This window comes from Eremomyces bilateralis (assembly GCF_010015585.1).
Source record: "Eremomyces bilateralis CBS 781.70 unplaced genomic scaffold P152scaffold_14, whole genome shotgun sequence".
NCBI classification, from domain to species: Eukaryota; Fungi; Ascomycota; class Dothideomycetes; order Eremomycetales; family Eremomycetaceae; genus Eremomyces; species Eremomyces bilateralis.
Window position 1 is genome coordinate 559,277 of NW_022985080.1, and position 27,811 is coordinate 587,087.

Consider the following 27,811-nt stretch of genomic DNA (forward strand, 5'->3'; position numbering starts at 1 on the left):
TGTGACCCTCCAAGAGAAGGATGACAGAGTCACCGAGTTTTCTTACCTCTATCCCGTGTTAGTGTGCCTGAGAGCGATTTCCATTGGACCGCTATCGTCCATCAGGATCGTTGTTGCCTTCCAACAGTTAACACCTAAGAAGCCAGTAACTGCGAATAGAACACAGTATCAGACCTCCTATTTGGAATCCTTCAAGCAACCATGATGCAAGAGGTCTGCCTTGGGCTCCCGTGAGTCTATCTGGAGGCTCAACTAACTCCTTCTTACCAGTCAAGGCATCTTGATGGCAATACAGCTCATCTGCGATGCATAACAGACTAACCGGAGGAATTAAAAGCCGTCTATGATGCTGCACGTCCGAAGGGGGTCATGACCCTGACCATGATCGGCGCGAGCGAAAGGAGTTTGACATTTGTCATGAGGTCGGGATGCGATATGTCCTAAGCGGCAAAGCAGCATTCGATTATGCATAGTCTCGCGACTGGAGCTATCTATAGACGGGGCAGCTAACCGGTCAAGATGCTTCTCAAGGGACATCGTCATCCCCAAATCCAAACGAGAAGCTACCACCATCGACCTCTGTCGCTTTTACCAACCGCTCCCATCTTCCTTGCCCACCCTTCCTCTTCTCCAGGACGGCTAACGCATCCTCTAGAACTGCCGGGCAACTTTCCCGCAGGCGCGCCACGAACGTCTCGTATGGATCGCTCACCGTCTCCGAAAACCCGCTCACCTGTTCCGGCGAGTCCCTCATGAACGCCAGCACATCAGGCAACTTGCTCTCGGGCACGAAATTCTGTGTCACCGCGATGCCATCCTCCAGGTTAACGACCATGTGGAACCAGCCTGCCGGGACATGCAGAACCTCTCCAGCATGACAAATCCCTTCTCGACAGCCGGGCGTTCGTCGGGCGATCTCGTGGAAGGTGAGGAGATACTCGGCGATGCTCAGGGGCGCGGTCACTTCGGCGCCGTCGGAGGTTACAAACACACCGGGAGGTGGAGTATTTGATGAGGATGGAAACATAAGCCAATATTTGGAGCCGGTTATCACAGCGTTCCAGGCAGAGGTATTGTTAGGGTCCTTATGGAAAGTGCTGCCGCTCCGTGCTGGACCTATGATGAGCCATCGGTGATGTGGTCGGTCCGAACCGAGGAGAGTAAAGAGATCTGGGCCGAAACAGGACGGAGGGGAGTAATCCAAGGCTTGGGTCTTGTTGCTGTCGATTGAAAGATTCATCTTCTCGGCAAAATCATGGTCGAAGAGGTACAAGGGGCTCTCATCGTTATTGTCCTTCATGTAGTCGACGTACTTTTCCAGTGGCCAGTCCACAGCTTCGGCTCGAAATATGATGTCTCTGTGCTTTTCAAGGAGTGTCTCCACCGACCATTCTTGATAGATGGGCCATTGTTTCACTGGCTCGGTTAAAATGAATGGTTTATGCTGCCACTCCCCAGAGTACTCCTCAAATGACAGGTCTGAGAGACGAGGGACCTCATTTCCTGATGGAATGTTGGACACAAATTCAGGAACATTAATGCAAGCACACTGATAAGGGCGGTATAAAGCATCAGCAAACACGTTGCTGCAGTCGATGGCACTGGCTTTGGCTTGTGGGAGCCCAAGCAATGTGTTTCTCCATGAACCGTGCCATTTGAAGTTTGAGTGACCTTGTCTATATTACCTGTAAGCAGCAGTTCGGACTAGGTAATATATAATTTACAGGTAAGGCAGCGAGAGACTGGCGCAACCCCTGACCTGACATACCTAATAAACAAGTCTCGCCAAAGCTCATCATGCCTCGTGAACGCATATAAGAATTTGCAAGTCCTTCCCAGCCCTGCTAGATCTCCAGGGCTCAAGATTTCGAGCAGACTCATTAGCAATTCGTCTTCTAGTCGCTGGAATGCCCCTGCACCTGCTTTCAAGTTGGTTCTCGATGTGTAAGCATTCCCAGATGGGCGAATTCTTAGAGGATGAGGCTTCACTCCCGACTCAAGGCCATCACCAGTATGAACATCATTTACAGGGGATGGCCTTACTCGTTTTGATGGACGTTCTTCCAGTAATATCGCTGTCGTTGTTCCGTCAATCTGTGGCATTTTTGGAGGGCAGTGCCAACCGTTTCGAGCAGCAGTATGGCTGGAACGATTGGTATGACTCTAGCAGTGACTTATTATTGACTCATCGTAGTCATACACCACCAATCCATGCATTCACCAGAAGATTTGCCAAAAAATTCACGGGCAAATTAATGTGGCGAACTTTTCCTGAACTTTTCCTAAACTTTCCTTGATCTCAGGGTCCTAGAATTGTACCGAACACAAGTGGATCACGTGAGGCCCTGTCAGCCCACGGCCCATGCGACGAATTTTCTGTCAAAGTTCCAACAACGCCTCGACCATTTTCAATCCTTCACTTTTCCACACCTCAAATTATCAAACACAACACCATCCATTTTCCAGCGGCTCTTATAGAAAAGAGTCCGTTTCAGAACCCGTCTTCTTTCAGAAATCACTTAGTGGGGCTCGTCTGCCAGACCTGCACCCGCTCTTTGCTCAGGCTCTTTCTACCGTTCTATCACGACTACAGCGGGTTCGCTTGTAGTCTTCGTTTTCCAGCGCAATCATGGCTGACGCTAAAGGTCTCGAGGAGATCCCCGAGGGTACGTTTGATGCGATATTTCATCAGATTACGATATATGGTTGATCCTGGATCGATTTTGATTCGATAATGCCAACTCAGCGTGTCTCGATATGATGGAAAACTGACAGCGCTCGCTCCACAGGACAGATCGAGAGCAACTACGATGAGACCACCGACAGCTTCGATGCGATGAACCTGAAGCCGGAGTTGCTTCGTGGTGTCTACGCCTACGGTTTCGAGCGACCCTCTGCCATCCAGCAGCGTGCGATCATGCCCGTTATCAAGGGTGAGTCCTAACCCACAAACAATCAATTTCCCCAAGCAAATCCTGATAATTTTGGCTAGGCAATGATGTTATCGCCCAGGCTCAGTCTGGTACCGGTAAAACCGCTACTTTCTCCGTTTCCGTCCTCCAGAAGTTGGACCCCAATATCAAGCATTGCCAGGCCTTGATCCTCGCTCCCACCCGTGAGCTGGCCCAGCAGATCCAGAAAGTCGTTGTTGCCATTGGCGACTTCATGAACATTGAGTGCCATGCCTGCATTGGTGGTACCAGCGTTCGTGACGACATGAAGATCATCTCCGAGGGTGTCCAGGTCATCGTCGGCACTCCTGGCCGTGTCCAGGACATGATCCAGCGTCGTGCTCTCAAGACCGATACCATCAAGATGTTCGTTCTTGACGAGGCTGATGAGATGTTGTCGCGCGGTTTCACCGAGCAGATCTACGACATCTTCCAGCTCCTCCCGCAGTCCACCCAGGTGGTTCTGCTCTCTGCTACCATGCCCCAGGACGTCCTTGAGGTCACCACCAAGTTCATGCGCGACCCCATCCGCATCCTTGTCAAGAAGGCTGAATTGACCCTCGAGGGAATCAAGCAGTTTTATATTGCCGTTGAGAAGGAAGATTGGAAGCTCGACACACTCTCCGACTTGTATGAGACCGTCACCATCACCCAGGCCGTCATCTTCTGCAACACCCGGAGAAAGGTTGACTGGCTCACCGACAAGCTCACGGCTCGTGACTTCACCGTCTCCGCCATGCACGGTGACATGGACCAGGCTGCTCGTGATGTTATCATGAAGGAGTTCCGCTCCGGATCTTCGCGTGTCCTGATCGCCACCGATCTTCTTGCCCGTGGTATTGATGTCCAGCAAGTCTCCCTGGTCATCAACTACGATATTCCATCCAACCGCGAGAACTACATCCATCGCATCGGTCGTGGTGGTCGATTCGGCCGAAAGGGTGTTGCGATCAACTTCGTTACGGCTGACGATGTCCGCATGATGAGGGAAATCGAGCAGTTCTACAGCACTCAAATCGAGGAAATGCCCATGAACGTTGCCGGTACGTTTTGATTCATCCATTCTATTTGTTGATCTTTGCTAATTTGCCTCCAGATCTCATCTAATGATATCATGATTCATGACCATTGGCAAAGGGATGCCATTCGAATACAGTGGTGTTTGCGGCATTATGCCTTTGCTAAGGGGTTTGGATTGGAAATGATGCGAGCCGTGGCAGCAAGCATCACGGCCTTGCTGTCGGGCTTAAAAAGTGGTTGTTGATGCCAATGAACAGTAATAGTGGTCGCGAGCATTCACGTTCCGGCGTTTGATTGAGAAGTTCTCTCTTCCAATTTTCCTTGTTGCTGTTCATCCGCTTCGTTTCTCTTTTTCCCTTTTTTCCTTAGTTCCGTATCATGCTAGAACTGGGTGGGGATCGTGGTTCACCGTCTGGTGTGCGCCATCGGTGCGAGGGCCTTCGGTCCTATTTCTCTTTTCTATATCTTGTGGACATTGCAATCAATGAAGGTGCACTTGACCCGATGACGTTGGTGCTTGTTTTGAAGTCGTGATTTACCATGTGATTGAATCGATTTTCTCGCTTGTTGATTACCATGACCAACGGCTGTCCAGTTAGTCCAGCTACCAAAATACCCAAGCATCTCTGGCCTGGCGGTTTCCAAAAGGATAGTAGAGCTGCTCATAGAAACCTCTCAGAGTAGAGATAATTCGAAAACGCCATCTCGAGTAGACGGGCAGTAATTGAAGCCAAAGACCGACCATATGTAACGGACGGCAAGAACATCGTCATGGTTGTCGATGGCGCCTTCTTTTCCTATCACTGCCGAGTCAACACATTCACGTTGTTTTTCTCCTCTGCAAATCCGATGCATCACTTGATCAGGACATGGAGTCTATAACCCACTCATTCTTCTTATTCCTTAAGTGGCTATTTTTTGAGGTACCCGTTCGTCGTTAACAGTGATCAATTGAAGTGATTGTTTACTATCATATTGTTTGTTGATGTTAGCTGCCAGACCTGAGATATCAGCTGGCTCTGCCGATTACTGTAACAATACGATATCAGCCATCGTGCTCGGCATTGAAGACAACCAGAACGCTTTTTAAAACGGCCGCATACTACTGATCGCGATGGATACCGCCGAATCTGTCCCTGACGTGCGGTCTGACACTGCAACTGAGCTCGATCCACACCCTGGCACTCACGGATGCCCAGAGGAATCCGACTCGACCTACCCTTCACAGCTTCTCTGGGCCTTCCAGCTGAAGCGACAGCATGCGAATCATATCGAGAAGACCCTTGCGATCGAGATGCGACTGAATACATACGACATTGACCTCAAGTCACTGAAAGGGAAGGTCGACAGACAGACGGCCGCCTCCAAAGAGAAACACGGTACCGCGCAGGCATTGAAGAAGCTAGAGGAGCTGCAGCAATCACTGAAGGACGAGCTGGGGGAATTCAGGGTTAAGGTGGAAGCACAACAGAAGACTTGGAACCAGAATATTGAGCAACTGAAGGGCATGCTGGAAAAGCTGCAGGGCAAGCAGGAGGATTCGGAGGGGAACTTGCATGAGTTCGAGATTGATCTCGTAGCGACCCAAAGCCGTCTTGCCAATATCGAGGCCAGCACAAGCGACCAAGAGGGAAGCGTTCTTCCGAGGAAGAACGACAAGACTGATGCCGTCGTTATGACCCGGAGGATCGATGCAGTTGAGGCAAACCTACGCATTTTCGAGGCGCAACGCCGCGCGGATTCAGAGACAATTGAGCAATTGAAGATCCGGCTTGCACAATTCCACTCCCAGAACCAACGCCCGAGCAAGGAGGAAGCTCAGGCGGCGAAGACGCCACTGTTTCCGGAATCAAGCCCATCAAGGATTGCATCATCAGCGCTCGTTAGTCCGCTGGTGTTGAAGCAACATCGAAGGTAAGACTGACTTCAAAGGATATGAAAACATTATATTGACTCTAATATCCATCTAGTGCGGGTCCTCGCCTCATTCACGGCGGCAGAAAGGACATCAAGATTAATGCTCACCGCTTGCGGCGTTCAGCTCGACTTGCCAAAGGAAGAAGCAAGTCGACCTCGGAGATTGTCCGTTTCGTCAACTGGGGCTTGAAAAGGAACACATATCGTGGGTTGAAGTCAATCGAAAGGACATGTCCCAAGGCCACACCAGACAGAAGGCTCCTGGCAGACGGACACGAAGCGGAATGCAACGGAAATGAAGCTCAACATCATCAAAATAGTATCCAAACAGCCGGGACAGAGCCAAACATTTCAATGATTCAGGACGCTGCAACCACTCAACATCAATCCACCACACCCTCCCACCACGATCCAATGAAACCTACTCGTTTCTGGCCACAAAGCGTCCAGCGCAAACGTCGATTCCTGGAGATTCTGCAGAGCCCACCGGTGGCGTCGCACTAAACCTCAGGCCATCCATAACCTCGAAATCTAGTCGGCGCATCCATGGACCAAGCAAAGGCGACTCAAATTTCTATGTCTCCTTGAACTCATACGGCCCCTCCCTCTCCACGACATCCACCTCAATCCTCCCCTCCTCGATCTCCTTCCCATCCATCCTCACCCCCGCACTCATCCGATCACCCGCCACCACCGGGCCCACTCCCTTCGGCGTGCCGGTTAACACAATATCTCCCTTCTCCAAGGTCATCACCCTGCTAATATCGCTCAGCTGGCGCGTGATGTTGTAGAGCATGAGGTTCGTGTTATCGCGCTGCTTGATCTGCTTGTTCACGGAGAGCCACAGCTCGAGGTTGTCGGGACGCGGATGGATCTTCTGGCGCGGGATCGGGTTGCTGATGGGGAGGAAGGTGTCGAAGCCCTTCGCGATGGACCAGGGGAGGCCTTTGCGTTTGGCTTCGTCTTGCACGTTGCGCGCGGTCATGTCAATGGCGACGAGGTAGTCTAGGCACATCGTTAGCAACTTAGTCATTGGTCAATCATCTCTCATGTTTCCGAATTGCTTGTGAAGATGCTGCTCATCTTCGCGCGTGCCGTACAAAGTGTCGCAACATGTAGAATCCGGTCGCACAGCAGACATACTCTCAATCGAATCCAGCGCCCCTTCCCTATCTTCCGCATGCATATCCCGCACCGTCTTCCCGATGACAAGCCCCAACTCTACCTCATAATGCACCGTCACGCCCCGCGGCTTCAACATAGGCCCTTGGCCCGGCAGCAGCAGCGAGGACGGCGGCTTGAGGAAGAAGAACGGCTGTTTTGGGCGGGCATTTTTCAGCTCCGCGATATGGTCTCTGGGTTACGGATCAGCATGCATGCCGAGGAATGGGTGGTTCGAAGGGGATGAGTACGCGTAGTTTCGGCCAATGCAGATGACCTAGTCGGAGGGTTAGCATGGGGTTTGGGAGGTACAGCAAATAAGACGGTACTTATGTGTCCGGGTGGTACCTTTCTGCAATTGGCTCTTATGGATGCTGCGGAGGCCATATTGGATATGATAATTTGCTCCGGGTCACCCTTTCTGGTGAGATGTTGAGGAATTATATGTAAGTCGAGTCATATTCATGAGAATGGAGCTATGGAAGTGGACATGACCAAAGGTGAGTTACATTCGGAGGCACCTCGGAAATAAGGTCAGCACTTGGGAGGCATCCGTTATCAAGCTCTCAGCTTCATCGCGATAAGTATCACCATTTTCCTGATCTGGTCCCTGTTTAACAGGAAATTCGAAAATTGTGAAATCTCTGCGGAGATCTGAAAGGGCATGCTCAGTAACCAACCATCTACTCTCACAATGCCGAGTTGAGCTTTCGGCGAAGCCGTGATCGATACCCAACCACTACAGACACTACTTTTGCCATATCACAACCATGCGCGTCGCAGAAATCCTCTCTGACCTCACCTCCCTCCGCGCCTGTGTACATCTCCCTCCCCTCTATCTCAACTCACCTACTCACACCCCACAGGATCCCTCCGCCGCGCTCGCTCTCGTCTCCACGCGGCCCTCCCCCTCATCAGTGCTGCCGTCCAAGAACTCCAGCATCGAGGCACCGGAACATGCAGAGGGCGGTAATGGCGATTTACGACGGGCGAAGGAGCTGGCAGAGTTGCATGCGGCGTTGAAGGGGGCACAGAGGAAGGAGTTAGTGGGGCCGGTGAGGGAGGAGGCGGAGAGGGTGGGGAGGAGGGCGTTGGGGGTTGCGCAGCGGTGAATGGGGCGAGAGTTTGGGATGGCGATGGGGATGGAGAGGTGGAAGGCGGGGGGGGGTTACGGAGGGTGTGGGATGGATGATGCATTGTGGATGTTTATGATTGATGGCTATGAGGTTATGCAAAGTACATGTATGTATCCTGTTCTGCTATGGACTGTTTTTGAGGCAGGAGTTCTGAAAGGGGAGACGGCTCTGCCAAATAACAATTGTCTGTCGCTGTCCAACCTTGCCACTGTCCAACTTTGCCACTTCTGGCCTCATGCAGATTAACCTCCATTTCACCATGCCTGATGCTATGGTACGGGTCGAGCTAGTTCTAATCATTGGTGAGCAACTTTTCACCTGAGCCAGTGCTATCCAGACCCAAGAACTGCGGACTGGAATCATGATCGATGGTTTCGGATTTGGGTTCTGTGCTGCTTTTGGCTTTAGCAGTCGCAAGGTATTTGCGTCGGCTTGCGATGAGTCGCTGTTTTAAGAGTTTTTCACGTAGTTCGTTTGCCGTTAGTGACTTCAGAATTGAGGAAGGAGTTAAGGTGGGAGTAGAAGCAGCTGAATTGGGAAAAGCAAATGAGACTCGAGCTGAACGGAATTGAGAGCGTTTGGGGTCATCGTTTGTGAAGAGATTAGATGTTGTCGAGCGTCCATTAGTTGAAGAGAAGACTGGGGAGCTGAAGGACTAGGAAACTGTTAGAATCATGCCGACTGTCAATGATGAGCTCACTAGGTCATTAGATTTGCCCTATGGCTCAGCGGTGATAGAAATGGTGGATTTGCTCTGGACTATGGATTCAGGGGCTGATATTATACAGTGCTGGTGTGGTTGCTATAGTGTGGCTACTCTTGACTTAGCTGGGCAGGCATTGGGTATATTGACGCCGAGGTGCAGTTAGGGGATTTATGCGTTACACTATGTGACGAGCAACGGCATCTTCAAGGCGATTCGTCACCAACCTCTTCAGCACCACCGCGAGCGTCACTGATGTTGCGCTTATGTCCTCGATCTTCCGGTTCCGGCGATGATGTGTTTCGTCGTCTCTTGTGGCGTGGCTCATAGTGTTCCATCGAGCGTTGTCGTTTGCGATTTCCGATCCTGTCTCTTCGGCGTGGGCTCCGGCTGTCACTTCGATCTCGGTGTCGTCGCGGCAGTTTATGCCTGGTGGGGCTTGGAGAGCGACTTTGGCTAATAGAAGGGGAACGGGAAGAGGAACCTCGCCTCTGCTTCCGTGGTCGATCTCGGTCTCGACCTTTGCGAATATCAGCACGTGCATCTCCGTTACTTGTACTAGGTACGTCAGAGGGTGTTCTGGAGAATGATCTTGCGCGGCGTTTGCGTGGTGGACTCCTCGAGCGAGACCGCGAAAGAGATAGACTCGGAGAGGGAGATAAGTCCCGTCGTCGATGCTTTCGAGATCGTGGTGGTGGGCTTCGGCTGGGTGAATAGGAACGATGGCGGCGTCTTCTGGGAGAACGTGAGCGCGGTCTTCTAGGAGGGGTGGGTGATCTGTAGCGATCAGCGGCGCGATATCTGGAGCTGCTTCGCTCTCTCCGGTCCCGCCGCCACGATGCCGGTGGTGCAGCGGGTTCTCTGGAGCGAGACTTAGACACGCTCGATGTAGCCCGCGTGACTGATTGTTCTCGTCGAACGCGGTCACGTGAATGGGACCTATCTCGCTGCCTATGAGGTGGGGATGGCGAACGATGGTCTCTGCGACCGTCGCGGAATCTTTGACGTGTGGGAGGAATGTATGTGTCGATGCCTTCGCGTCGGCGTGGTGGTGACCGAGAACCTCTTCGTGAACTGTCTTGTCCTCTACCACGGCCGCGATCGTTGCGCTCCCGCTGCCTAATACTTTCAACATCGCGTTCGCGTAGTTGCTCCCTCTCTCGACGTTCGCGGGCTTCTTGAGCGGCTTTTTCAGCCTCGGCCTGCTTTGGTTAGAATGATGCAGATGTAAGTGAGTGACGACAGCTAACCTTCTCCTGGATGAGCTCTAGTTTCTTGGCCTCTAGAAGTTCTTTCGGAACTCCCTGCGGATTGTTTTGGGCGCTCAGGCATAACGTCCACAGGTCCTTGCAGAAATTTGCAGTGTCCTTCTCAAGAAATCCTGTCAATTGAATTTGGAGGTGCTTGATGTTTGGCTAGAGCTTGGATTAGTTTCGCTCTCAGAACTGCGCGACATGGTCAACATACGAATCTTGAGCCCTCGAGCAGGTTGAAACAGAGCTCAATGACCACATCGTCTTCATTTCCCAGGATCTTGGAGATTTTGGCAGCGATCCATCTATCCAGCAACACTAATCAGCAAGCCACTCCAGTTGTCATGTTGCACTAGGCGGGGACGTACTTCTTCATGACCTCAACGTTCACCTTCTGCATATCGACTTTCTGGTTGAACTCGGGAGGGAATTTAGTTGCTTTGAGCAACTTCTGATCAACCGTCGTTGCCATGATGGCGGAAACAGGAGAAAAATTGGAGGACGTTGTGAGTTATCCGTTGTATCGCGTGCGCAATGATAATGTTATTTGGTGAAGCTTGACTCCAGAGCACTGATTGATGATTCTCGCGTCCCGTTTCGGCTGAATCTCGGAATTGCGGCTGATCCTCGGGATATCTATGCACCTGTACCGGGCTCCCAGTCCGATTGCCTCAGATGTCTTAGACGTCAACCTTGAAAGATCTCGCTTTCCATTTCACAGTCAGGCCCTTCTTCATCAGGCGGATGCTGTATGGTTTTATTGGTTAGATAACCCGTATGAAGTCGCTCTTGCTGGCGAGCCGGAGTGCTGTCGAGATGTGGAAGGCATTGCAGACGTTGACTGCATCTGGCAACATATGAAACCATATCAAAGTCATGGCCATGAACATAGCTTGGCTTTTGCTACTGGCGGGCAGCGATTGTGTACTACTCCAATATGGTGAAGATCTATTTCATTGTGCCCCTATCCGTGCTTTGTACAAAGATAGTTGGATTGTCTCATTTATATGCCTCATGGGAGGAAGTATCCAGGCTTGTTTCCGAAACTGGATCGTTCAAAGACCCAGCGGAAGCAGCCTCTGGATACCCATCACCACTCCCCGTTCTAGCGGGAGGGGTTGGTTAGGACGCTGGGTCCTGTGCCCAGTCGTGGTTTTTCAGGTTGTAGTTCTTTTCCTCATTTGCCTTTTTTGGCTCATTTCATTGCCGTCGTTTTAGTCTCACAGTCGCATTCTTTCAGTTTCAATATATTCACTTCTTCATTGTCTAGCCTCCTACCAACCACTCCTTTATGGAGAGTCCAGAATATCCATACTTTCTGCCCTCGTCTAATGAGCGCAGTCTTTGAGCGTCGTCGTTGAGAATCCGCAGACGGATTCATGTGCAGCCGTATCAAGAGGGTTCTTGGCACTGCTCCCGGTAAGACACAGTGCAGCCTAGTTTTGGTGTATTACTGAGTCGAGAAGGCGAACAACCGCAGCCTTCCGAGCCCAATCTAGCCTCCCGACCAGCTCCCAAGCTTGAATTACCCAAGCCAGCGCAGCTTAAGGCCATCCCTGAACTCCACCCGGTCCCCAAGCCTGCGACAGAAGAGGGATCGGGTCAAAATATCCCCAGCGCAGAGCAACAGGAGCTCATAAAGAAGCCACAGCCAGAAGAAACCGTGGTCGAAGAGACGGCGAGCGACGCCGCTTCAGCCCCGGATGCCCCAATGGCAGCCTCGTCGACAAGATCTCCGGTGGTCGGTACGAGGAACAACATCAACTCTCGTGAATCAGTGTTACTGACATTGGATAGGAGAGAAAGTGGTACCCGAAGTTCCTCACCAAACAGTGGGTAGTGGACACCAAAAATCGGACAACACGCCAACTGCGGAAGCCACGCCTGGGGTTCCAGAAAAGGCAGGTATGGCAAAATCAAATCGTTGTTGTAATACCTTGCTGTCGCTAGAGCACTCACACTCCCCAGCGCCACCCAAATGCGTTGTCTTCGAGGAGCCCGAGGAGGATACGCCTCCCGTCCACGGACTGGATACGACGGCCACGAAAGACAAACCGAATGAAGTTCAAGAACCCATGGAGCCGACCGCCGAACAGAACCTAGCTTCTCTCGACACCTTGCCTGGGGTCCCTCGTGGGGAGCCTCCTCGACGGTCCTCAAAAACGCCGCCGCCACCGTCGTCCCGGAAGGTGACAATTGCTGAACAACCCCAGAGCGCTCCGGCTTCCAGCCATAGCTCTGTGGTGCCTTTTGCGTCGGTTCGGCGCTTTGCCAAGAACTGGACTCTGCCTTCCTTGAGACATGCTCGTGCGCCCGCCACTTCGCCAGAGCAGGATGCTGCGCCTCAGCAAGAGCAGGAACAAGGAGTGATTCGGGGTGAACCATCGGATGTCGCGGCTCCAAACGAGAATGTCGCTTCTCGCAAGGACTCGGCGTTCACACTTGGGTCCAAAAAGGGAGCGACAGATGCCTCGGCCCCCAAGCCCTCTGACACAACTCCTGCGAACGTCGCATCGAGTGCCTACGACGACCCGAATCTAGGAGCTCCCGTCATAGCAGAGCGCGTCGCGGTGCTGTCTGACGACCTTCCTGAGCGCCAAGAGCAGCAAGGATTGGGCGCATCGGGGCAGCGAAATAACCCACAGGGACAGCTGCAACCCCGCGATATTAGTGCGACAGTGGATGGGTCCTCTACATCGGCTATGCCTACACCTTCACCACCGGGCGTGGTTGTGGTTACGGGGGAGCATCCATCGCTCTTGGTCCTCAACACGAAGCCAAGAAGGTTGGATAAGGCTCGGTATTACAGCCCCAAGTGGATTGTGAAGGCGAGCATGGGGAGGAAGGCTGCCGATGAGGTGTGTTTCAGGATTCGAGCGGCGCAGGCGGGTGTCAGGTTGGAAACTGCCCGCTAGTTGAGGTCGTGGTGGTGTTGTGTGGTACGAGTATGCAGGTTGAGTGACTAGGCTGGACTCAGGAGGCAGACAGAGAGCTGGAAGGGCGTTGAGACGATTCTATTCTCATGAACATGTACCTAGCTTACCTACTTTCGATACTTCACTTCTACCTGGAAAGCTTGAACAGTTATGTCCATCATCGCCGTTGTTATCCGTAGACATTGCCTTGACATGCGAGAAATGCCGTATACCGTTGAGTTGCTTCTATATGTGGTGCATGCCAGAGCAAATATCAATAGCCTCATCACTAGAACCGCTCAGGTATTACAGTTTGAAAACCAGACAAAAGCCTGAGCTCTTTCCAAAAAGGGGCAGCTAAGGATACATGCCATAAGAATGAAGATCCTTGACCTGGTGAGCTCAAAGAAAAATGATATATTAATCGGCAGCGAGATGTATAATAATGACTAGAAAGTGGGAGTATTCCCCTCTTCTATCATCCATGTGATATTACCTTCGGCTCCAGAGATATTCAAACCCGAGGGGTGTTTGCACCTGCAGGCTCAGTAGCTTGGTTCCTGGGTCAGCTTGAGATGGGCGAATCAAATCGGTTCAAGATCAACCACCACTCCCCCGTTTACACCAGAGCTCCACGATTCCCTCTGTTCTGCTCCATGAAATCGGCCACCCCACCATTCTCGGGAAATAAGGATAATGGTGGCACAAAGTGACTGATCCGTTTGCAGTGAAGCATGGGAGCGAAAGCAGATGACACCACCAAAAGCTGGCCCTTTGAAGCTCTGCGCAGTGGGTGATCCGAGTTCTCGGGGAAGATCGTGATAAGGCAGAAAGAGGCGAGGCAAGTTCACTCCGAAGGGTCAATTCTCCCCATCAATCGTATACGCAAGCTGATGATGCGACCAGTCATCTTTCTGTTCCCTAATATTCTTCCCGGTCTCTCTGCCCATCCAATTATCACGATTTTCCTCTAAAGGATGTCCCGTTGCTTCTTCTGCGGATGTCAAGGCGATGAAACTGGTTGATATAAGACTAACCGCATTGGGCGCCATCACATTCCGTGTCCCTATCCCAAGGATCCAGTCGCAGGGCACCCCTCGTATCCGCACGATTCATGCCTCATAGTAAGATTCACTGGTAAGGTTCACCTCAGCAAAAAGCGCCAGGGTAGCCACCAGGCGGAGTCAAAGGCAGCGATGGACACACGAATTGCTGAGTTTGCTGTGCAACAGGCAACGCACTGACCCGCGGCGTCGGAAATCGAGTCACGTTTTCACGCGCCATGGACGCGAGTCCATTTACACGCCCAATCAGTGAAGAACGCGTCCCCCAAATATTTTAACTTGCCCACTTTCCTGTCCTCCCCGAAGTTGCTTCACACGCCTTCGTTGCAGAGGGATCAGGTATCCTGGTAGGTGAGGAGGAGGCCTTTATCAATTCCGTCCCGTACTTCCGTATCCTGCTCACATAAATGGCGCCATGGGTAACTCTTTTCTGTTTCTTCCTTCCTCTCCTTTCATTTTGTCCACTTGTTCGTCGAATGGTTGCCTGAGGTTGATGCCTATATCCCTTCCGTTGTTGCCTGGTGATTTCGTTTGAAGTCTATATAAGTCTCGTTGATGTTCCATTTGCACATTCCAGTTTTGCTTAGGTCCCCTCGGTCGGCTACTGCCTAAGCAGCCTCATTCAAGATGATGTTCAGCGTCACCAAGTCGCACCGTAAAGGCGAGAGCTTCTCCACAAGACATCGAAGCAGTAAAAGCAGAAGACATGGATCGTTTCGCGAAGCCACATCTTCTCGACAAATCGAACGGATGGCAGAAGAAGCACAGGAGACACCCGTTCAAGCCAGCCCGTAAGTATAAGCAGTATCATAACGAAAGCTCATCTGATACTGACGACATCTAGACCACTAACCAGCGCCATCGTCACCCTCTACATCGGCCACGAGCAACGTACCTTCGCCGCTCATGAGGACGTCCTCTGCCACTCACCTTACTTCGCCGCCATGCTTCGAGAGCAGTATTTCGAGCCTTCCAACCGACGCATCGAGCTTCCCGACGAAGAACCCGAGGTGTTCTCGTGCATCTTGGAATATCTGTACAAGGGCGACTACACACCTCGCATGGAGTACGACAAGCGTCGACGAAGCTGGCAACTGGAGAACTCCTCTGCTGACCCGACCGTCTGGTTGACTGGAGTCTGTGTTCCGATCTTGCGAGACACGGTGGTATACGTAAGTCCTTCCGCAATCCCCACAATGACGAGTCTATGAATCTAACCGTCCGCAAGTGCGCCGCTACAAGGTACGGCCTCGAAGACCTCACCCGCGTTGCCCTCCGCAAGCAAGGTCTCCAAACCGGCATCCAGTGCAGCACGATCCTCTCCAGCGCCCGCTACGCCTACGCCAACACACCTGAGACCGACTCGAAGCTGCGCGCTCACTACCTGACGCTCATCATCCGGAGTCGGCAGACATTCAAGCGGAGCGGCACCATGCAGAACGAGATGGAGGCTGGTGGCAGGCTATTCTTCGATCTCTTCGTCGCGATGGTCAATCATATGGTGAGTACTGTGCTTCCAATAGGGAACGTCTATTGGACGCCTTATCTAACTCTTGTCTTGCAGGATGAAATGAAATCGCCACGCTAGGCAACAGCTGGATTGCGTCGTCTGACTCTATTTGCCATTTGCTCATCGCTCAATCCCGTTGAATGCAATTTGCAACACGCTCCTCATGCTCATTTTCGTTTACAGGTTTCGTCTATTTCGGATACCCTTCTGTGCATATATTTGTGTGTTTTCATTTCTGGACGGTACTGGCGCTCTGGTTATTTCCCACTGTTACTGACAGTGAACTTGTATCATACATCTGCTCTTCCGGCATCATTTTCATGGCCCTCGCCTGCAATTTTCTTTCTTGGGCTAGTCTTGACGGTTTATCAAGGTAGTCTTCATCCTGCAGGCAAGGCAAACAGGGACACAAAAAATTCGGTTCGCGCATTCACTTTGACGGGTTCCTTAGGTTGACGCACATTTACGAAGCTTTGAGGGAAGCGAGGCACCTAATGATTGGTCTTGATATTCCATTCTAATATCGAGCAACTATTGCTTGTGCGGCACATGTAATTTGTTGATGGTGACTAGATGGAAGGATATCGTCGAATCAAAATTGAACTTGAAGGACAGGACGCGAGGGAGTAGCTAGACTGATCAATGTGCGGATATTGATTCTGGTTTTGAGATTATACGTCAGATGAGTGCACCAATAACATGTCACATTCTGGTGATGTTTGACCCGTGACCATCCGACCACGAATATATAAGGTGCGTCTCACGATGATTCGGATTCAAAGCGCAACATGAAGCAATGATACTCTATCCCCTTCATCATCCCAGCATCTCAGATCCACCCTTAGATCCATCTGCATCTACCCTAACCATTCCACTGGGACATTCAGAGAGGGGATAGTAGCGCATATTCGCCGAGCAACTGTCGAATCAAATGACCGACCGCTGTCGCACTTCATCCCTGAATATCAAAGTTGTGAGTCATACTTGCTTCAGCCTAACCATTTGTGGATGGAACGTGAAGCAAGGCGTGCACAGACACGATATCCCTAAATGCTGTGGGATGAATAGGGCGGTGCCTAGGCTTTTGAAACTCGTTAGAATATCGAAGCCATCGGAGTTTGAAGATAGATATAAAGTTAGGTAGTGGTCAGTGCATCTGATATTTCGCGAGAATCGGTTCACTTCTAGTGGACGGAAAGGCGACTAGGCGAGTTGCTCTAAGTGCTGCTGAGAGCCTTCATCAAGCACCGATAATCTCTTATTGGCGAATGTATTAATCGAAAGGTGGCAACTGAAAAAGGCGAACCTCTCAGACCCCCGTGCCAGGGAATGCGCCTTTCTTGCTGAGCACAATCATCCCTGCATCACGGGCGATATAACCTCTGAGGTTGTCCTTCACATGAATGTCAGCAAGGCAGATCAATGGCGTTTCTGTAAATACTAGAGGGTTGACATACCTTGTATATCAGATTGGCCAACATGCACTCCACCTCATCCCGACTAAGCTCGTCTTCCGACCGCAACTTCAAGCTCAGCCTCATCGCGGCGGTAAACTCGTTCAACGGGATCCTCGTCCTGCGCACTCGGTTCGTGCCTGTCTCGCCTTCCTTGGGTGGCTCATATCCGCCAGCAAGGAAGACCTTCCGGAAGAGATTGCGGAGGGCGATTTCTCGGCCACGTTCCATCGAGAGAAATATGCGCCGCTTGACGAACTCCCGTTCGCTGGCGGCGAGGGCAGCGTCGAAACCGGCGAGATCACCTTTCTTGATGCAGACTGCTAGTGGCAAGAAGAGTTGCTGGAGGCGTGGGTAAGGACCAAGGAGCGCCATGGTGGGGAGGGTGTGAGTTGTCAGGAGGTGGCAGGGGATTAGGTAGGTCATGATGAGCCTGAGCCACGTTAGCGTGGGAGTCAACAGTATTGTTGGTAGAACGCAGCCTTACTCTTGATTCTTGCGGGCGTCCTTGTGGCAAAGTTGCTTTGCCTTTGTGAGATTCTCTTCCGCCTAGAAGGCATCCGAGCGCGTCAGTCATCTGCGCCTTGTGGTGATTTGGAAAGTGAACACACCTTCTCATAATTCTCTTCCAGGAAACTGATGACGCCTGTATAGTAGAGAAAGGCTACTTGATGTGACTTGGGGAATGCGTGCAAAGGAGGCATATCCCCCGCTGACGCCGTTAAGGATTTGAGAATCGTCTTGGAGAGATTGATTGAATTGAGCTTGAAATGACATTTGAACATGAGATTCGTGAAGTAGTAAAGGCCCCATTTTCTTGACTCCTCCATGGGGGCTCGATCATTCGAGCAAATCCCGTAGATACGGTTGATCTGGCGTGTCGCATCTTCAAGCTTCTCGTTCTTCTCAACCGAGCTGACAAGATCATCCGATAGACCTTGGCTGAAGGTCACGGCGCCTTTGGTTTTTTCCGTCTGCTCATCGGCTTTGATGGCGAAGATTCTTAGATATTTTGCAGCGACGTAGAGACAAGGGATTGACCAGGCTGGAAAGGTGGAATTGGTGTAGCCCCGCAGGAGCGCGTTCAGCATGTCCTTCCAGGACTCATAGACCTTGTTCCAGTCGGCTCCAGGGCCTTTGGTCTGATTGGATGCTTCCTCTGCGTGTAGGATGTCTCCAATGGCTTTCCAATAGGCTACAAAGACATCGACCCAGAGGCCTGATTCTTGCTTAGATACAAACAGACCTCTTGAGTCATACGTGAGGAAGGATCGGATGTCACTCTGCACGCTGAAGTGGTTGGTACTGCGGTAGAACCCATAAAGAAGGCCAGCATCATCCTTAGGAGCAGCTGGCATCAAACAATTTGCCATGGCGTAGCCATTGCCTTGAGAAAAAGCGGCCTTGAAGTTGTTTAGAATAGGCTCCATGGTTTGAGAGAGCCTACAAGGAGGACGAGAGGGATAGAAAGGAAAACACAGAATTAAACTAGAGCGAAGCTTTTCTGATTAGCATAATTGGCTTCAGAAGGGACAATATATCGAACCTCGGGGTTCATAACCTCCCTGTAGTGGAATCTCCCTTCATCTGTTGCGAGCTGGTGAAGTGAGTGATGATGGAGGGACATGGAGAAGGAGGTGACAGGGATATGATACCCAATTATGATTGGTTGAAAATAATGTTGTTTAGAGTGGGTCTCCCGGCGAAACGTTGATCCTCACTTTCACACACCAACCGAGAGAAATTGCCTGCGCACGCATCACAACTTCACCGAAGCACACGACAGCCACTTTCGTCAACCGTAACAATGGGTAAGTTGCTGAATCCTTTCATACACTATCAAGCGTTGCTTTAGGATATTCCGGACCCAGAAGAGGAGGATAGACACTTTCGTACCGTACCGAACGTCCCTCGAAGCCCGACTCGAAGTCATGGAGCGAACCATGAACCATGAACCAGAATGCAAATGCTCAAAAGAATAGGCGATACCAGGCCTCATTGGAGACTCCGAGTTACATTGCCAGCTTACTATCTGTAATTGCTGAATGGCAGTCGAAATTGAGTTGATTCAATCATTCGAACGCAGTTGGGATACTTCAATGTGTACCGACACCCATATCCGCCTTACCTTCGATTTCGAGCGACATTCTGCGACCAAATAATTCGAAAATGATGTGATACATGAACTGGGCCGGAAACCATTGCTCATTTCTTGGATTCACCGCTACTGCATGACAATTGTACTGATAGTGTCCTCAGGTCGGCTGCAGGAATACCAAGTCATCGGGCGGCACTTGCCCTCCGAGGCAAACCCAACTCCCAAGCTCTACCGCATGCGAATCTTCGCTCCGAACACTGTCGTTGCGAAGTCCCGGTTCTGGTACTTCCTTGCCAAGCTCCGAAAGATCAAGAAGGCCAATGGCGAGATCGTCTCTCTGAACGAGGTATGCATGATTAGAATTTTGGGCAGCTAGAGATGGTGGCTGATAGCATGAACAGATCCACGAGAAGCGCCCCCAGAAGGTCAAGAACTTCGGCATCTGGATCCGTTACGATTCACGATCCGGTACCCATAACATGTACAAGGAGTACCGCGAGATGTCAAGGACCGAGGCCGTCGACGCTTTGTACCAGGACATGGCTGCCAGACATCGTGCTCGTTTCCGATCAATCCACGTATGCGGCACTATGCTATCCTCACTCGAATGATTGACTGACAATTCCCAGGTCCTCCGTGTTGTGGAGATCGAGAAGACCGACGACATCCGCCGCCCGTACATGAAGCAGCTCCTCACCAAGGACCTGAAATTCCCCCTCCCTCACCGCGTCAACAAGTCTACCGCCAACCGTCTGTTCGCGGCCAACCGGCCCTCGACCTTCTTCTAAAATGGACATGGGGAGTTCAACTGCGGGTTTCCGTTTTCGTATCATATTGCATGGCATGGCATGTGTGTGACGTAGATTAGCGACGTCAATCAAAATGGAACCAATTCACGATACAAACAAATGCTGCGAATTTTGAAATTCTATGATTGCCACTTGATACAATGGATACAATGGATACAACGGATACACTGGATAACTAATTTAAATCTTAGGCTTATACTGGTAGCCGACCGGCTTGGCGCCGCGAACGACATCAATGGGTTCCCACCAGGGGTACGAAACCGGACCGTCGTCCTCCAAAGTGCCCTTGAAGTTGACCTGGCGCTTCTCCATGAATGACGCAACACCCTCCTTGTTGTCCCTATAACACCGTCAGTGGAAGGCCGCGTAGGTTATGTTCAGACGTGACTTACGGGTTGCTAAACATCTCGAAAATAAGCTTAGAATCCAATAAATGGGTCCCCTCTGCGGACCCCGGATTCCGATACATCAATTCCCTCATCAAATGCGTGCTCACCACACTCGTATTCTTCACGATCTCATCCGCGATCTCCAGCGCGCGCGGGAGCACCTTCTCCGGCGCGTCCAGCGTCTCGCTGAACAGGTCGCCGAAGAGCTTGTCATCGGCGCGGTAGGTCGCGCCGGTGGTGACAAGGTGCAGGGCCCGCGACATGCCGATCAGCCGCGGCAGGAAGAAGGCGCTGCACGCCTCCATGATCAAGCCGCGGCGCGCGAACACGAAGCCGATCTTCGCTTGCGCATACACGATGCGGATCGTCATCGGGAGGGTCATGGTGATGCCGACGCCGACGGCGGAGCCTTGCATGGCGGCGATAGTGGGCTTACGGCAGCGGTGGATGGCGAGGGAGCAACGGCCGCCACTGTGGAGTGGGAGTTAGCATGGTGGAAAAGTCCATAGCGTATTCAATAGATCAGGAAACAAGGGGATTTCTGGTGGAACGAAGAAGTATAAAAAAAAATGTACCCGTCACGGTGGTCGCTCGGCTTCTCATATCCGCCCTTGAACGAGGTCTCCAGATCGGCTCCGGCGCAAAATATCCGGCCATCACCAGTGGTGATGACACACTTGACGCGGTCGTCGAGGTCGAACCATTGGAACGCCTGCTCGACCTCATCCATCATGGTCTCGGTGAAGGCATTGTACTTGCCCGGGCGGTACAGCGTGAAGATGACGATGGGGGTCACTTCCGCTGATGACGCCGGGTAGTGGGAGATCTTGGTATGCTTGAAGCCCACATTCTGATAGCTCTTGGGGATCGCGACGTGTGGTGGAGGGGCGCCAGGCATGATGACGGTTTTGGGGGGTTATTTTATGAATTGAATAGGTACTGTACTTTGCAAAAAAAGAATGCAAGAGATCAAATGACAGCGAGATAAATAGCAATGGCGGAAGAAACAGCCCTCACATCGAGCAAGAATAAGAACCAAAACACCCGCAGGCACACCGTCGCCATCCACGACACGCATCATGGCCTCGGTTGCAGAGGGGGTTCAGGATGGTTTGCCGAAACTAGGAACCCGTGCGACTGTTCCCTCACTCCACGCGGGGACTCGGTTCTTCCTAGGGCTTGCCGACCATTGGATGAGAGGGGGAGCTTAATTCTCATGTGGAGTTACAGTTGAGACTTGAGAGAGCTACATCGTAAATGTCTGAGAAGACTCGTAAGTCGTATTGTCGTATAACGCATTGAGATGGGTATGGGGTCGCAGATTTAATTTATTTTAATTGTCCTGCATAGAAGCAGAACACTACAACTGAATGAACATGAAGGAGCGGAAGCAGAAGTGTGTTCTCAGGCCACAAGGCGAACATATTCACATCACATCTGATCAATCGTCCAGACTTCATCTGTTCATCATGTTCCACCAGACTCTTGTTACCAGAAATGAGGGAGAGACCTGGGGGACTGTCTGGTTGCCTCTGTAGTCACTGTTATTATGGAGGAGCTGTAGGTTAACCGGGTATTCATAGCCCCTCATCCAGGTCGATTGATGCTCCTTCGCCCCGATCTAAAGCTGTTCTTTTTTCTATCATCGTAACATTCCCTCCTCTCAACGCTCGCCTCTCGCCAGTACTCCAGTCATTCTACCATCCAAAAGTCAACCTCATTCCTCCTCATCCAGTCTCCTCACCCAATCCATCCCCAACCATGTCCCTCACCTCCCTCGCCCGCACCTCCTCCCCCCTCCTCGGCGCCTACATCTCCTTCCCCTCCCCTTTCTCCGCCCACCTCCTCTCCCGCCTCTCCTTCCCCTGGGCCCTCATTGACATGGAACACGCGCCCCTCTCCCCCGCCACCATGACCTCCCTCGTCCACGCCATCGCCGCTGGCTCCCGAAATGCCACCCTCCCCCTCGTCCGCATCCCCTCGCACGCCGTCGAATGGGTCAAGTGGGCGCTGGACTCTGGCGCCGCAGGGATTGTTGCACCGATGGTGCAGTGCGCGGAGGAGGCAGCGGCATTGGTGAGGCATGCAAGGTATCCGCCGGAAGGATGGCGGAGCGTAGGGCCGTTCCAGGCGGGGGGCGCGGATGTGACGGGGGAAGGGGGAGTGGGGGCGTATTTGGCGAAGGCGGGTAGGGAGGATGGGGTGGATTTGATTGTGATGATTGAGAGTGTGTTGGGAGTGGAGAATTCGGGGGAGATTATGCGGACGAAGGGAGTGAGTGGGGTGTTTGTTGGGCCGGTGGATTTGAGGGCGAGTTTGGGGTTGCCGGGGTCGCATGGGGAAGAGGAGGTATACATGAAGGCGTTGGAGAGGGTGATAAGGGTGGGGAAGGAGATCGGGATGCCGGTGGGGATCTTCTCGACTGGTGGAGAGGCGTTGAAGGCGCATGTTAAGATGGGGTTCTCGTTCATGCTAGTCACTGGAGATGTGATGGCATTGACCGAAGGCGCCAGTGCTGCGCTCCGAATCTCGATGCAGATCGTCAATGAATTGAAGACGTCACAGTAGGGAACGGATAAAACTATTAGATTAACTTGTCACGATCTATACGATTGACCATTGTACCCAATGAAGTGTACAGGATCGTTGCCTGCGGGTATCATAAATACACTGGCCACTCTTTGGCCTGGAAGCGGAGATCCCAAATGAAAAACCGCCAACGCCTTGCTAAATGTGATTCAAATCGAATATACGTCGGTCCCAGATGCATTGCAGTAAGTTCCCTCTCACATGTGCCATCGCCTTCTGCTTCAGGCGCGTGCTGGCACTGAGGTGGGCGATGATGCTGGCTCCATCTCGTTGGCGACTACCGCCACCACCTGCGATATCAGCAGTTTGAAGCGGCCTCTAATTTCAGTGCGAAACACCCCTCCTCGAGCACAGAAGGAGACGGAATCAGTCCAACAACGGCTTCCTTCCATAGACAACCGATCTACCCCGACAATTAGTAGCTGAGCATTGAATCGTATATTAGACGTGAGGCATGATGTACGTACCCTGGGAGGAATGCCTGAACACTGGTATCTTTCAGCTGTTTCTTCATATCCTCCAAGAACTTTTGCGCTCCGTCATACGACCAGCCGCCCACTGTCGTCAACAGCCGTAACATGAAGCCCTCGACGCCATCATGCATCCTTAACTGGTTCCATTTTCCAAGCTCCTTAAGCTTGGGGTCCTTACTCCAGCCATTCATCGGCCAAACGAACGGGACTTCATGAACGTCCACGAACCCCGCTCGTTCCATCCTTCCCTTCACCTCGTCCCAAATAGCGAACGACTTCCCAAACACTTCTCCCATCCGTACCACGGTATTTCCCCACGTCGTATAGAAATGCTCCGGCCCAACGCCCCCGTCATCGCTGATCGGCCGCACACTATGCTCGAGCACCTCGACCCATCCGCCCGGCCGCGTGGCCTTATGGGCTTGCGCCAAGAAGAAATCCCAGTCGGGGATGCTGCCGAACATCTCGCGGATGTGGATGAAGTCGAAGTGGTCCTCGGGATAGGTCCACTCGACGGTGGCGTCGTCGATCTCGAAGGTGCAGTTGGGGGGGATGAATTCGGGTTGGATGGGGGAGAGGTCTGTGCCGATGACGGAGGCGGAGGGGTAGGCATCGGCGATGTCGATGGCCCAGATGCCGGTGCCGGTACCGACGTCGAGGATTTGCTGAGGGGTGGGATCGATGGGTGAAAGGTGGAGTTTGCCGTCGAGAGTGAGGAGGTACATGTGGTGGGATTGGTCCTGCATTTCGTTGGCTTGCTCGTCGTTCGGCCCCTAGACGATGGAATCAGAACAGTTGGCCCCGTGTATCAATCTCGTCGCCTCGATCATACCCAGTAGGCGCCATCTTTGTATGCATGATATCTTCTGCCGTTTTCGTACTGATAGTTGGTGATATAGCTCGCTAAGGTGCGAGCATCCTCCCCAATTAAACTCTCCGAATCGTATGCGCTATCGGCGTATCGCCTCTCCAGTGATCGAGGTGTTACTATATCAAACGGCGCTGGGAAAGAACTGGTGCCGGTCTCTGCGCTGCCCAATGTCTGATGAGCTAGCTGTGCAAACAATGCATGGGCTTGTGATTGCTGGACTTCGGTCGTCCCGTTTCCATTATCGTGCGGTGTGTCTAGTTGTAATTGGAAGGGCGGTATTGGAAGGTGTGGATGCGCTTCGTACGGGGAGGGAGGTATTGATGAATCTTCTTGCTGTATCTGCATGACGTCCCTGGGGAGGCGGTCTGATTCTTGACAATGTATTGATTCCGAATAGGACACATCCGTATGGAAGGGAGCCTCTCCAGCGGCCGATGCCGTTATCATGGTTGATGGCGTCCGTGGAAATTCTCCACTTGGTGTCCTTCAACCCCACCTATTATTCGGGGGAATATGAATTGTGACCCATCATTCGGACAACAGTGACGGTCAAATATGCTCTGCCTGGATATTCGGCGACGATCGAGCAATGATAACGGTGGGACTCAGTATAAGCCAGAGGAATACACAGCGCTGGCCAGAACTGGCCACACCTGGCGATACTCAAGCTTTAATAAGGAAACTGTAATACCAGAAGAGGAAATAGATGCTCCTGCGCCAAATGCAAGTGGTAAAACGGCGCATATTGAAACCGTTCCATGACGCGATGACCCATCTGCTTTCTGCGTCAATGACCAATGAGGCGGGAACTGGAATAAGCACTCTAAATTCTAATAGGCATTAAGTTAGCTATTCCGTATTACTGATGGTCCCAGACTTCAGTAGACGCCACGCCGTTAGTCCATAAAAGCCAGTACAAACCCCCTGCCACGAGCCGACATGATTGAATGACGGAGACTTGAGGAAGATATATTTGGCCCGGCTTCTTCGGTTCATCAGGCAAACGAACACGAAGGCACGGAAAAGTCTCCGGACAGTTTTAGAATATTGCGAGAAGTCCGAATAAACGAGGGCATGAGTCGCTGAACCATCACTCAAGAAGCGAGGCGGTTTTGGGTGTCGTGGTATCAGAGCGAGGTTGATGATGCGAGGCGTATCCGTACGATATTCCATATCTCTCTATCCGTACCGAAAATAACACCGACTTAATACTTAGGAGTTAATGGTGGGAGTAGGAGTGGGTGACATCCGGTTGCCATCCGGTTGTCGTCCGAATACACTCATTCAATCAGTTATTTATGTACCAGACCTGGCGCTTGGGACGTTTCGAAGGATTGCATCCTGGCCCCTGGGAATCCTTCAAGCCTTCACAATTCACATCGTCGACTGCTGTGGGCTGTTCCGTGAATGATTGATGGATCATATGTACGGTACTAGGTAGCATCCGAGTATCCGACAATCAGATGAACTGAGACACCGTCGCGCTGCCGCGCATGTCATTAACGTTGCATTTTGCATACTTCTACTATTATCTTGTTTAACTTGCACTTAATAGCTACCATGTGTGTTTTATGATTTATTTTGCGAGGGCTGTTTAACAACTGCCCTCCTGTCTATGGAAAGAGCTTGGAGTAACCGGGAGTAACTCCAGCATGTCCTCAATCTATTCGTCCAGTCAGGACAAACCTCAACTGAGCGCTGAATTAGATGGGGAAAAGGTCAGACACCTTCCTGTGGGTACTCACTACTACTAGACAAGCATTAATCAGCGAGACACCAATTATCATATGTGATATTATGCGATTCTGGGATCGAGCAAGGTCCCGTCAGGCGTCAGGCGTAAGCACACTCAATTCCGAATTCACAAGAAATACCACGAACCCCCAGTCCACATCGTTTCCCCTGACCGCTTCCATCCGTCTGAGCTCTCAACCCTGACACTCTGACTTGGGAGGCAGCACTATGCAGTATGTAAATTGGAAGAGGAAATAAACCGGCCAAGCTTCGCGTCCAGCTTGAACACATGGATGCTCCTGCTAGCAGTCAATCATCTGGCGCTTGTCACGCCATGAAGAGTCGGAACCACTTGGATTGAATGGCAAGGTTCACAATATCTGTTGGGGGAGGCGTGTCATGCTCACCGACATTACCTATCCTTTGATATCGCCTCATCCTCTCAGGCCAACAACCTGCTAATACGCTATCTGACTGGTTACCTATTTGATTGATCTGAATGGAGTTGTACGGCATACCAGTGAACCGGTGGTCACTAATACAAGACGGTTCTTGCCGTTATGAAATCATCGTGAAGGATCATCAAGCTTGTTTAGGATCCGATCGCCGTTAGGGTTCCGCATCCTTTGCTGAAAATTCGAACACGATCTGAATCCTTCAGCGGCAATCCCCATTGCGGCGGGCCATGCATCATCTGTGCAAAACTAGGAATCCAATCCTGCCGTACCAGCGCGTGCGGTTGATTGGGTACTTATTCATGCTTTACGCTCGCTGTGCGGCACAGTCGCGACGTACGTACTATTCCGTACGCAAGTACTAACTACCAAGTACCAACTACCCAGATCTTAGTATCCCTCTCGTGAGTCTCGGCTCTCGTTGTCTCGTGCCCAACCTCCGGGACTAGAAATAGCTACCTCTCCATGATCTTGGCTGAAGATGGAATCGTGAAAGAATGGACCGAACGTCCTCGTCTTCCGTTCTCCTCTAGGGCAAAGATCACTTAGACCATTTCCGGCGGACTGCACAGAGCGTCAGAGGCCCAGAGCTAGCTGTATTATAGCTTGGATACTGAACACCAAAGTGCTGACCGAAGGATATAGCACCAGACTCGCATCTGTTCATGCGATCGACGGGGGCTGAAACTAGGCCGTGAGCCTTTTCGATGAAGGTTTTCGCGTTAGCCACGGTGAGAAACAGGTGGACCATGCGCATGGCAGCTACTTTAGGACCTAGGTAAGGAGTGGGCACAAGTGACAAGACGAGCTCCTTGCACCAGGCCAAATAGAGCTGCGAGGTTGAAACTTGAGGTGCGCAGGATTATGAGAATGCAAGCGTCTGGACACCATGGTAGGAATGTAGGATCGTCCGAAAGCGCCCCATTGCACCTATGGCGTGAGCTTGGAGACTTGGACACCAGGCCACCATCCTTCAAGACAATCATCAGATTCCAGGATGACGTTCTGAAGACGCCCTCATCAGCGCTGGAAGATGGATGCCCGGAACCAGTTGTCTACAGCATCTTTGATTCAGATTCCAGAAGGAAGTGCTCCGATCACGCATCATATCACCCAGCAACGCAATTTGATATCGTCAATTCCTCCACCGCAGCAGGACAATCTTGCCGCCCCTAGATACACATTCAAACCCCGGTCGTGCTCGATCGTCCCATCGTCAATTACGCAGCAATGGCCACCCCAAGAATTACCTGCATTTGACACCCGCCAGTCCCTGCCAGGCGTGCCAGCATGACCAACCCACACATAG

The 27,811-nt window shown here is 51.7% G+C and overlaps 15 protein-coding genes across 15 annotated transcripts; 8 read left to right on the forward strand and 7 right to left on the reverse strand.

Moving 5' to 3' along the window:
* Positions 1–439: 439 nt before the first annotated feature.
* Positions 440–2,280, reverse strand: P152DRAFT_483242 (Clavaminate synthase-like protein). The gene is made up of 2 exons (XM_033681933.1): positions 1,769–2,280; positions 440–1,676 (listed from the first exon to the last, which is right to left on the reverse strand). Exons 1-2 carry the CDS (start codon positions 2,101–2,103, stop codon positions 527–529), a joined length of 1,485 nt encoding a protein of 494 aa, XP_033533001.1. The 5' UTR covers positions 2,104–2,280; the 3' UTR covers positions 440–526.
* A 349-nt stretch (positions 2,281–2,629) lies between these two features.
* P152DRAFT_515321 (ATP-dependent RNA helicase eIF4A) lies at positions 2,630–4,164 on the forward strand (the record flags this gene model as incomplete). The annotated part of the gene is made up of 4 exons (XM_033682893.1): positions 2,630–2,666; positions 2,790–2,933; positions 2,993–3,994; positions 4,048–4,164. The coding sequence occupies 4 exons, from the start codon at positions 2,630–2,632 to the stop codon at positions 4,056–4,058; spliced, it is 1,194 nt and encodes a 397-aa protein (XP_033533002.1). The 3' UTR covers positions 4,059–4,164.
* Positions 4,165–5,085: 921 nt separating this feature from the next.
* P152DRAFT_474963 (uncharacterized protein) lies at positions 5,086–6,392 on the forward strand (the record flags this gene model as incomplete). Its single annotated transcript, XM_033681377.1, has 2 exons — positions 5,086–5,885; positions 5,942–6,392. The coding sequence occupies 2 exons, from the start codon at positions 5,086–5,088 to the stop codon at positions 6,390–6,392; spliced, it is 1,251 nt and encodes a 416-aa protein (XP_033533003.1).
* A 70-nt stretch (positions 6,393–6,462) lies between these two features.
* On the reverse strand, positions 6,463–7,436 carry P152DRAFT_467339 (fumarylacetoacetate hydrolase domain-containing protein 1; the record flags this gene model as incomplete). The annotated part of the gene is made up of 4 exons (XM_033680758.1): positions 6,463–6,893; positions 7,032–7,243; positions 7,301–7,326; positions 7,398–7,436. The coding sequence occupies 4 exons, from the start codon at positions 7,434–7,436 to the stop codon at positions 6,463–6,465; spliced, it is 708 nt and encodes a 235-aa protein (XP_033533004.1).
* Positions 7,437–7,608: 172 nt separating this feature from the next.
* Positions 7,609–8,161, forward strand: P152DRAFT_483246 (uncharacterized protein; the record flags this gene model as incomplete). The annotated part of the gene is made up of 2 exons (XM_033681934.1): positions 7,609–7,867; positions 7,916–8,161. Exons 1-2 carry the CDS (start codon positions 7,820–7,822, stop codon positions 8,159–8,161), a joined length of 294 nt encoding a protein of 97 aa, XP_033533005.1. The 5' UTR covers positions 7,609–7,819.
* A 728-nt stretch (positions 8,162–8,889) lies between these two features.
* P152DRAFT_71221 (uncharacterized protein) lies at positions 8,890–10,116 on the reverse strand. The gene has a single exon (XM_033683191.1). It carries the CDS (start codon positions 10,021–10,023, stop codon positions 9,067–9,069), a length of 957 nt encoding a protein of 318 aa, XP_033533006.1. The 5' UTR covers positions 10,024–10,116; the 3' UTR covers positions 8,890–9,066.
* A 194-nt stretch (positions 10,117–10,310) lies between these two features.
* On the reverse strand, positions 10,311–10,683 carry P152DRAFT_71282 (PWI domain-containing protein). Its single transcript, XM_033683192.1, has 2 exons — positions 10,510–10,683; positions 10,311–10,446 (listed from the first exon to the last, which is right to left on the reverse strand). Exons 1-2 carry the CDS (start codon positions 10,611–10,613, stop codon positions 10,347–10,349), a joined length of 204 nt encoding a protein of 67 aa, XP_033533007.1. The 5' UTR covers positions 10,614–10,683; the 3' UTR covers positions 10,311–10,346.
* Positions 10,684–10,832: 149 nt separating this feature from the next.
* On the forward strand, positions 10,833–11,446 carry P152DRAFT_71312 (uncharacterized protein). Its single transcript, XM_033683195.1, has one exon. It carries the CDS (start codon positions 11,018–11,020, stop codon positions 11,357–11,359), a length of 342 nt encoding a protein of 113 aa, XP_033533008.1. The 5' UTR covers positions 10,833–11,017; the 3' UTR covers positions 11,360–11,446.
* Positions 11,447–11,520: 74 nt separating this feature from the next.
* Positions 11,521–13,056, forward strand: P152DRAFT_474967 (uncharacterized protein; the record flags this gene model as incomplete). The annotated part of the gene is made up of 4 exons (XM_033681378.1): positions 11,521–11,560; positions 11,608–11,886; positions 11,939–12,046; positions 12,110–13,056. The coding sequence occupies 4 exons, from the start codon at positions 11,521–11,523 to the stop codon at positions 13,054–13,056; spliced, it is 1,374 nt and encodes a 457-aa protein (XP_033533009.1).
* Positions 13,057–14,475: 1,419 nt separating this feature from the next.
* Positions 14,476–15,784, forward strand: P152DRAFT_71291 (uncharacterized protein). The gene is made up of 5 exons (XM_033683194.1): positions 14,476–14,811; positions 14,884–14,911; positions 14,965–15,292; positions 15,349–15,621; positions 15,685–15,784. Exons 1-5 carry the CDS (start codon positions 14,748–14,750, stop codon positions 15,706–15,708), a joined length of 717 nt encoding a protein of 238 aa, XP_033533010.1. The 5' UTR covers positions 14,476–14,747; the 3' UTR covers positions 15,709–15,784.
* Positions 15,785–16,939: 1,155 nt separating this feature from the next.
* On the reverse strand, positions 16,940–18,514 carry P152DRAFT_467341 (phospholipase A2; the record flags this gene model as incomplete). The annotated part of the gene is made up of 4 exons (XM_033680759.1): positions 16,940–17,023; positions 17,088–17,517; positions 17,572–17,633; positions 17,696–18,514. The coding sequence occupies 4 exons, from the start codon at positions 18,512–18,514 to the stop codon at positions 16,940–16,942; spliced, it is 1,395 nt and encodes a 464-aa protein (XP_033533011.1).
* A 348-nt stretch (positions 18,515–18,862) lies between these two features.
* P152DRAFT_459775 (60S ribosomal protein-like protein L18a) lies at positions 18,863–20,027 on the forward strand. The gene is made up of 3 exons (XM_033679749.1): positions 18,863–19,528; positions 19,584–19,760; positions 19,812–20,027. Exons 1-3 carry the CDS (start codon positions 19,316–19,318, stop codon positions 19,968–19,970), a joined length of 549 nt encoding a protein of 182 aa, XP_033533012.1. The 5' UTR covers positions 18,863–19,315; the 3' UTR covers positions 19,971–20,027.
* A 60-nt stretch (positions 20,028–20,087) lies between these two features.
* Positions 20,088–21,665, reverse strand: P152DRAFT_459776 (ClpP/crotonase). Its single transcript, XM_033679750.1, has 3 exons — positions 20,956–21,665; positions 20,384–20,851; positions 20,088–20,331 (listed from the first exon to the last, which is right to left on the reverse strand). The coding sequence occupies exons 1-3, from the start codon at positions 21,276–21,278 to the stop codon at positions 20,172–20,174; spliced, it is 951 nt and encodes a 316-aa protein (XP_033533013.1). The 5' UTR covers positions 21,279–21,665; the 3' UTR covers positions 20,088–20,171.
* A 44-nt stretch (positions 21,666–21,709) lies between these two features.
* Positions 21,710–23,118, forward strand: P152DRAFT_489850 (2-dehydro-3-deoxyglucarate aldolase). Its single transcript, XM_033682147.1, has one exon. It carries the CDS (start codon positions 22,142–22,144, stop codon positions 22,946–22,948), a length of 807 nt encoding a protein of 268 aa, XP_033533014.1. The 5' UTR covers positions 21,710–22,141; the 3' UTR covers positions 22,949–23,118.
* On the reverse strand, positions 22,977–25,067 carry P152DRAFT_459777 (S-adenosyl-L-methionine-dependent methyltransferase). The gene is made up of 3 exons (XM_033679751.1): positions 24,275–25,067; positions 23,437–24,215; positions 22,977–23,372 (listed from the first exon to the last, which is right to left on the reverse strand). The coding sequence occupies exons 1-3, from the start codon at positions 24,758–24,760 to the stop codon at positions 23,336–23,338; spliced, it is 1,302 nt and encodes a 433-aa protein (XP_033533015.1). The 5' UTR covers positions 24,761–25,067; the 3' UTR covers positions 22,977–23,335.
* Between the last annotated feature and the right edge of the window lie 2,744 nt (positions 25,068–27,811).

Coding starts and splice junctions, on each gene's coding strand:
- P152DRAFT_483242 (XM_033681933.1), bottom strand. CDS start 2,103: ATGCCACAGATTGACGGAACAACGACAGCGATATTACTGGAAGAACGT. Junction 1,677..1,768: donor TGGCGAGACTTGTTTATTAG/GTATGTCAGGTC, acceptor CAGGTAATATAG/ACAAGGTCACTCAAACTTCA.
- P152DRAFT_71221 (XM_033683191.1), bottom strand. CDS start 10,023: ATGTTGAAAGTATTAGGCAGCGGGAGCGCAACGATCGCGGCCGTGGTA.
- P152DRAFT_71282 (XM_033683192.1), bottom strand. CDS start 10,613: ATGGCAACGACGGTTGATCAGAAGTTGCTCAAAGCAACTAAATTCCCT. Junction 10,447..10,509: donor AACGTTGAGGTCATGAAGAA/GTACGTCCCCGC, acceptor GTTGCTGGATAG/ATGGATCGCTGCCAAAATCT.
- P152DRAFT_71312 (XM_033683195.1), top strand. CDS start 11,018: ATGGCCATGAACATAGCTTGGCTTTTGCTACTGGCGGGCAGCGATTGT.
- P152DRAFT_71291 (XM_033683194.1), top strand. CDS start 14,748: ATGATGTTCAGCGTCACCAAGTCGCACCGTAAAGGCGAGAGCTTCTCC. Junction 14,812..14,883: donor CTCCACAAGACATCGAAGCA/GTAAAAGCAGAA, acceptor TGGCAGAAGAAG/CACAGGAGACACCCGTTCAA. Junction 15,293..15,348: donor TGCGAGACACGGTGGTATAC/GTAAGTCCTTCC, acceptor ACCGTCCGCAAG/TGCGCCGCTACAAGGTACGG.
- P152DRAFT_459775 (XM_033679749.1), top strand. CDS start 19,316: ATGACAATTGTACTGATAGTGTCCTCAGGTCGGCTGCAGGAATACCAA. Junction 19,529..19,583: donor AGATCGTCTCTCTGAACGAG/GTATGCATGATT, acceptor TAGCATGAACAG/ATCCACGAGAAGCGCCCCCA. Junction 19,761..19,811: donor CTCGTTTCCGATCAATCCAC/GTATGCGGCACT, acceptor GACAATTCCCAG/GTCCTCCGTGTTGTGGAGAT.
- P152DRAFT_459776 (XM_033679750.1), bottom strand. CDS start 21,278: ATGCCTGGCGCCCCTCCACCACACGTCGCGATCCCCAAGAGCTATCAG. Junction 20,852..20,955: donor CCGAGCGACCACCGTGACGG/GTACATTTTTTT, acceptor CCCACTCCACAG/TGGCGGCCGTTGCTCCCTCG. Junction 20,332..20,383: donor TTCGAGATGTTTAGCAACCC/GTAAGTCACGTC, acceptor ACGGTGTTATAG/GGACAACAAGGAGGGTGTTG.
- P152DRAFT_489850 (XM_033682147.1), top strand. CDS start 22,142: ATGTCCCTCACCTCCCTCGCCCGCACCTCCTCCCCCCTCCTCGGCGCC.
- P152DRAFT_459777 (XM_033679751.1), bottom strand. CDS start 24,760: ATGATAACGGCATCGGCCGCTGGAGAGGCTCCCTTCCATACGGATGTG. Junction 24,216..24,274: donor ACAAAGATGGCGCCTACTGG/GTATGATCGAGG, acceptor TCCATCGTCTAG/GGGCCGAACGACGAGCAAGC. Junction 23,373..23,436: donor GTTCAGGCATTCCTCCCAGG/GTACGTACATCA, acceptor TTGTCGGGGTAG/ATCGGTTGTCTATGGAAGGA.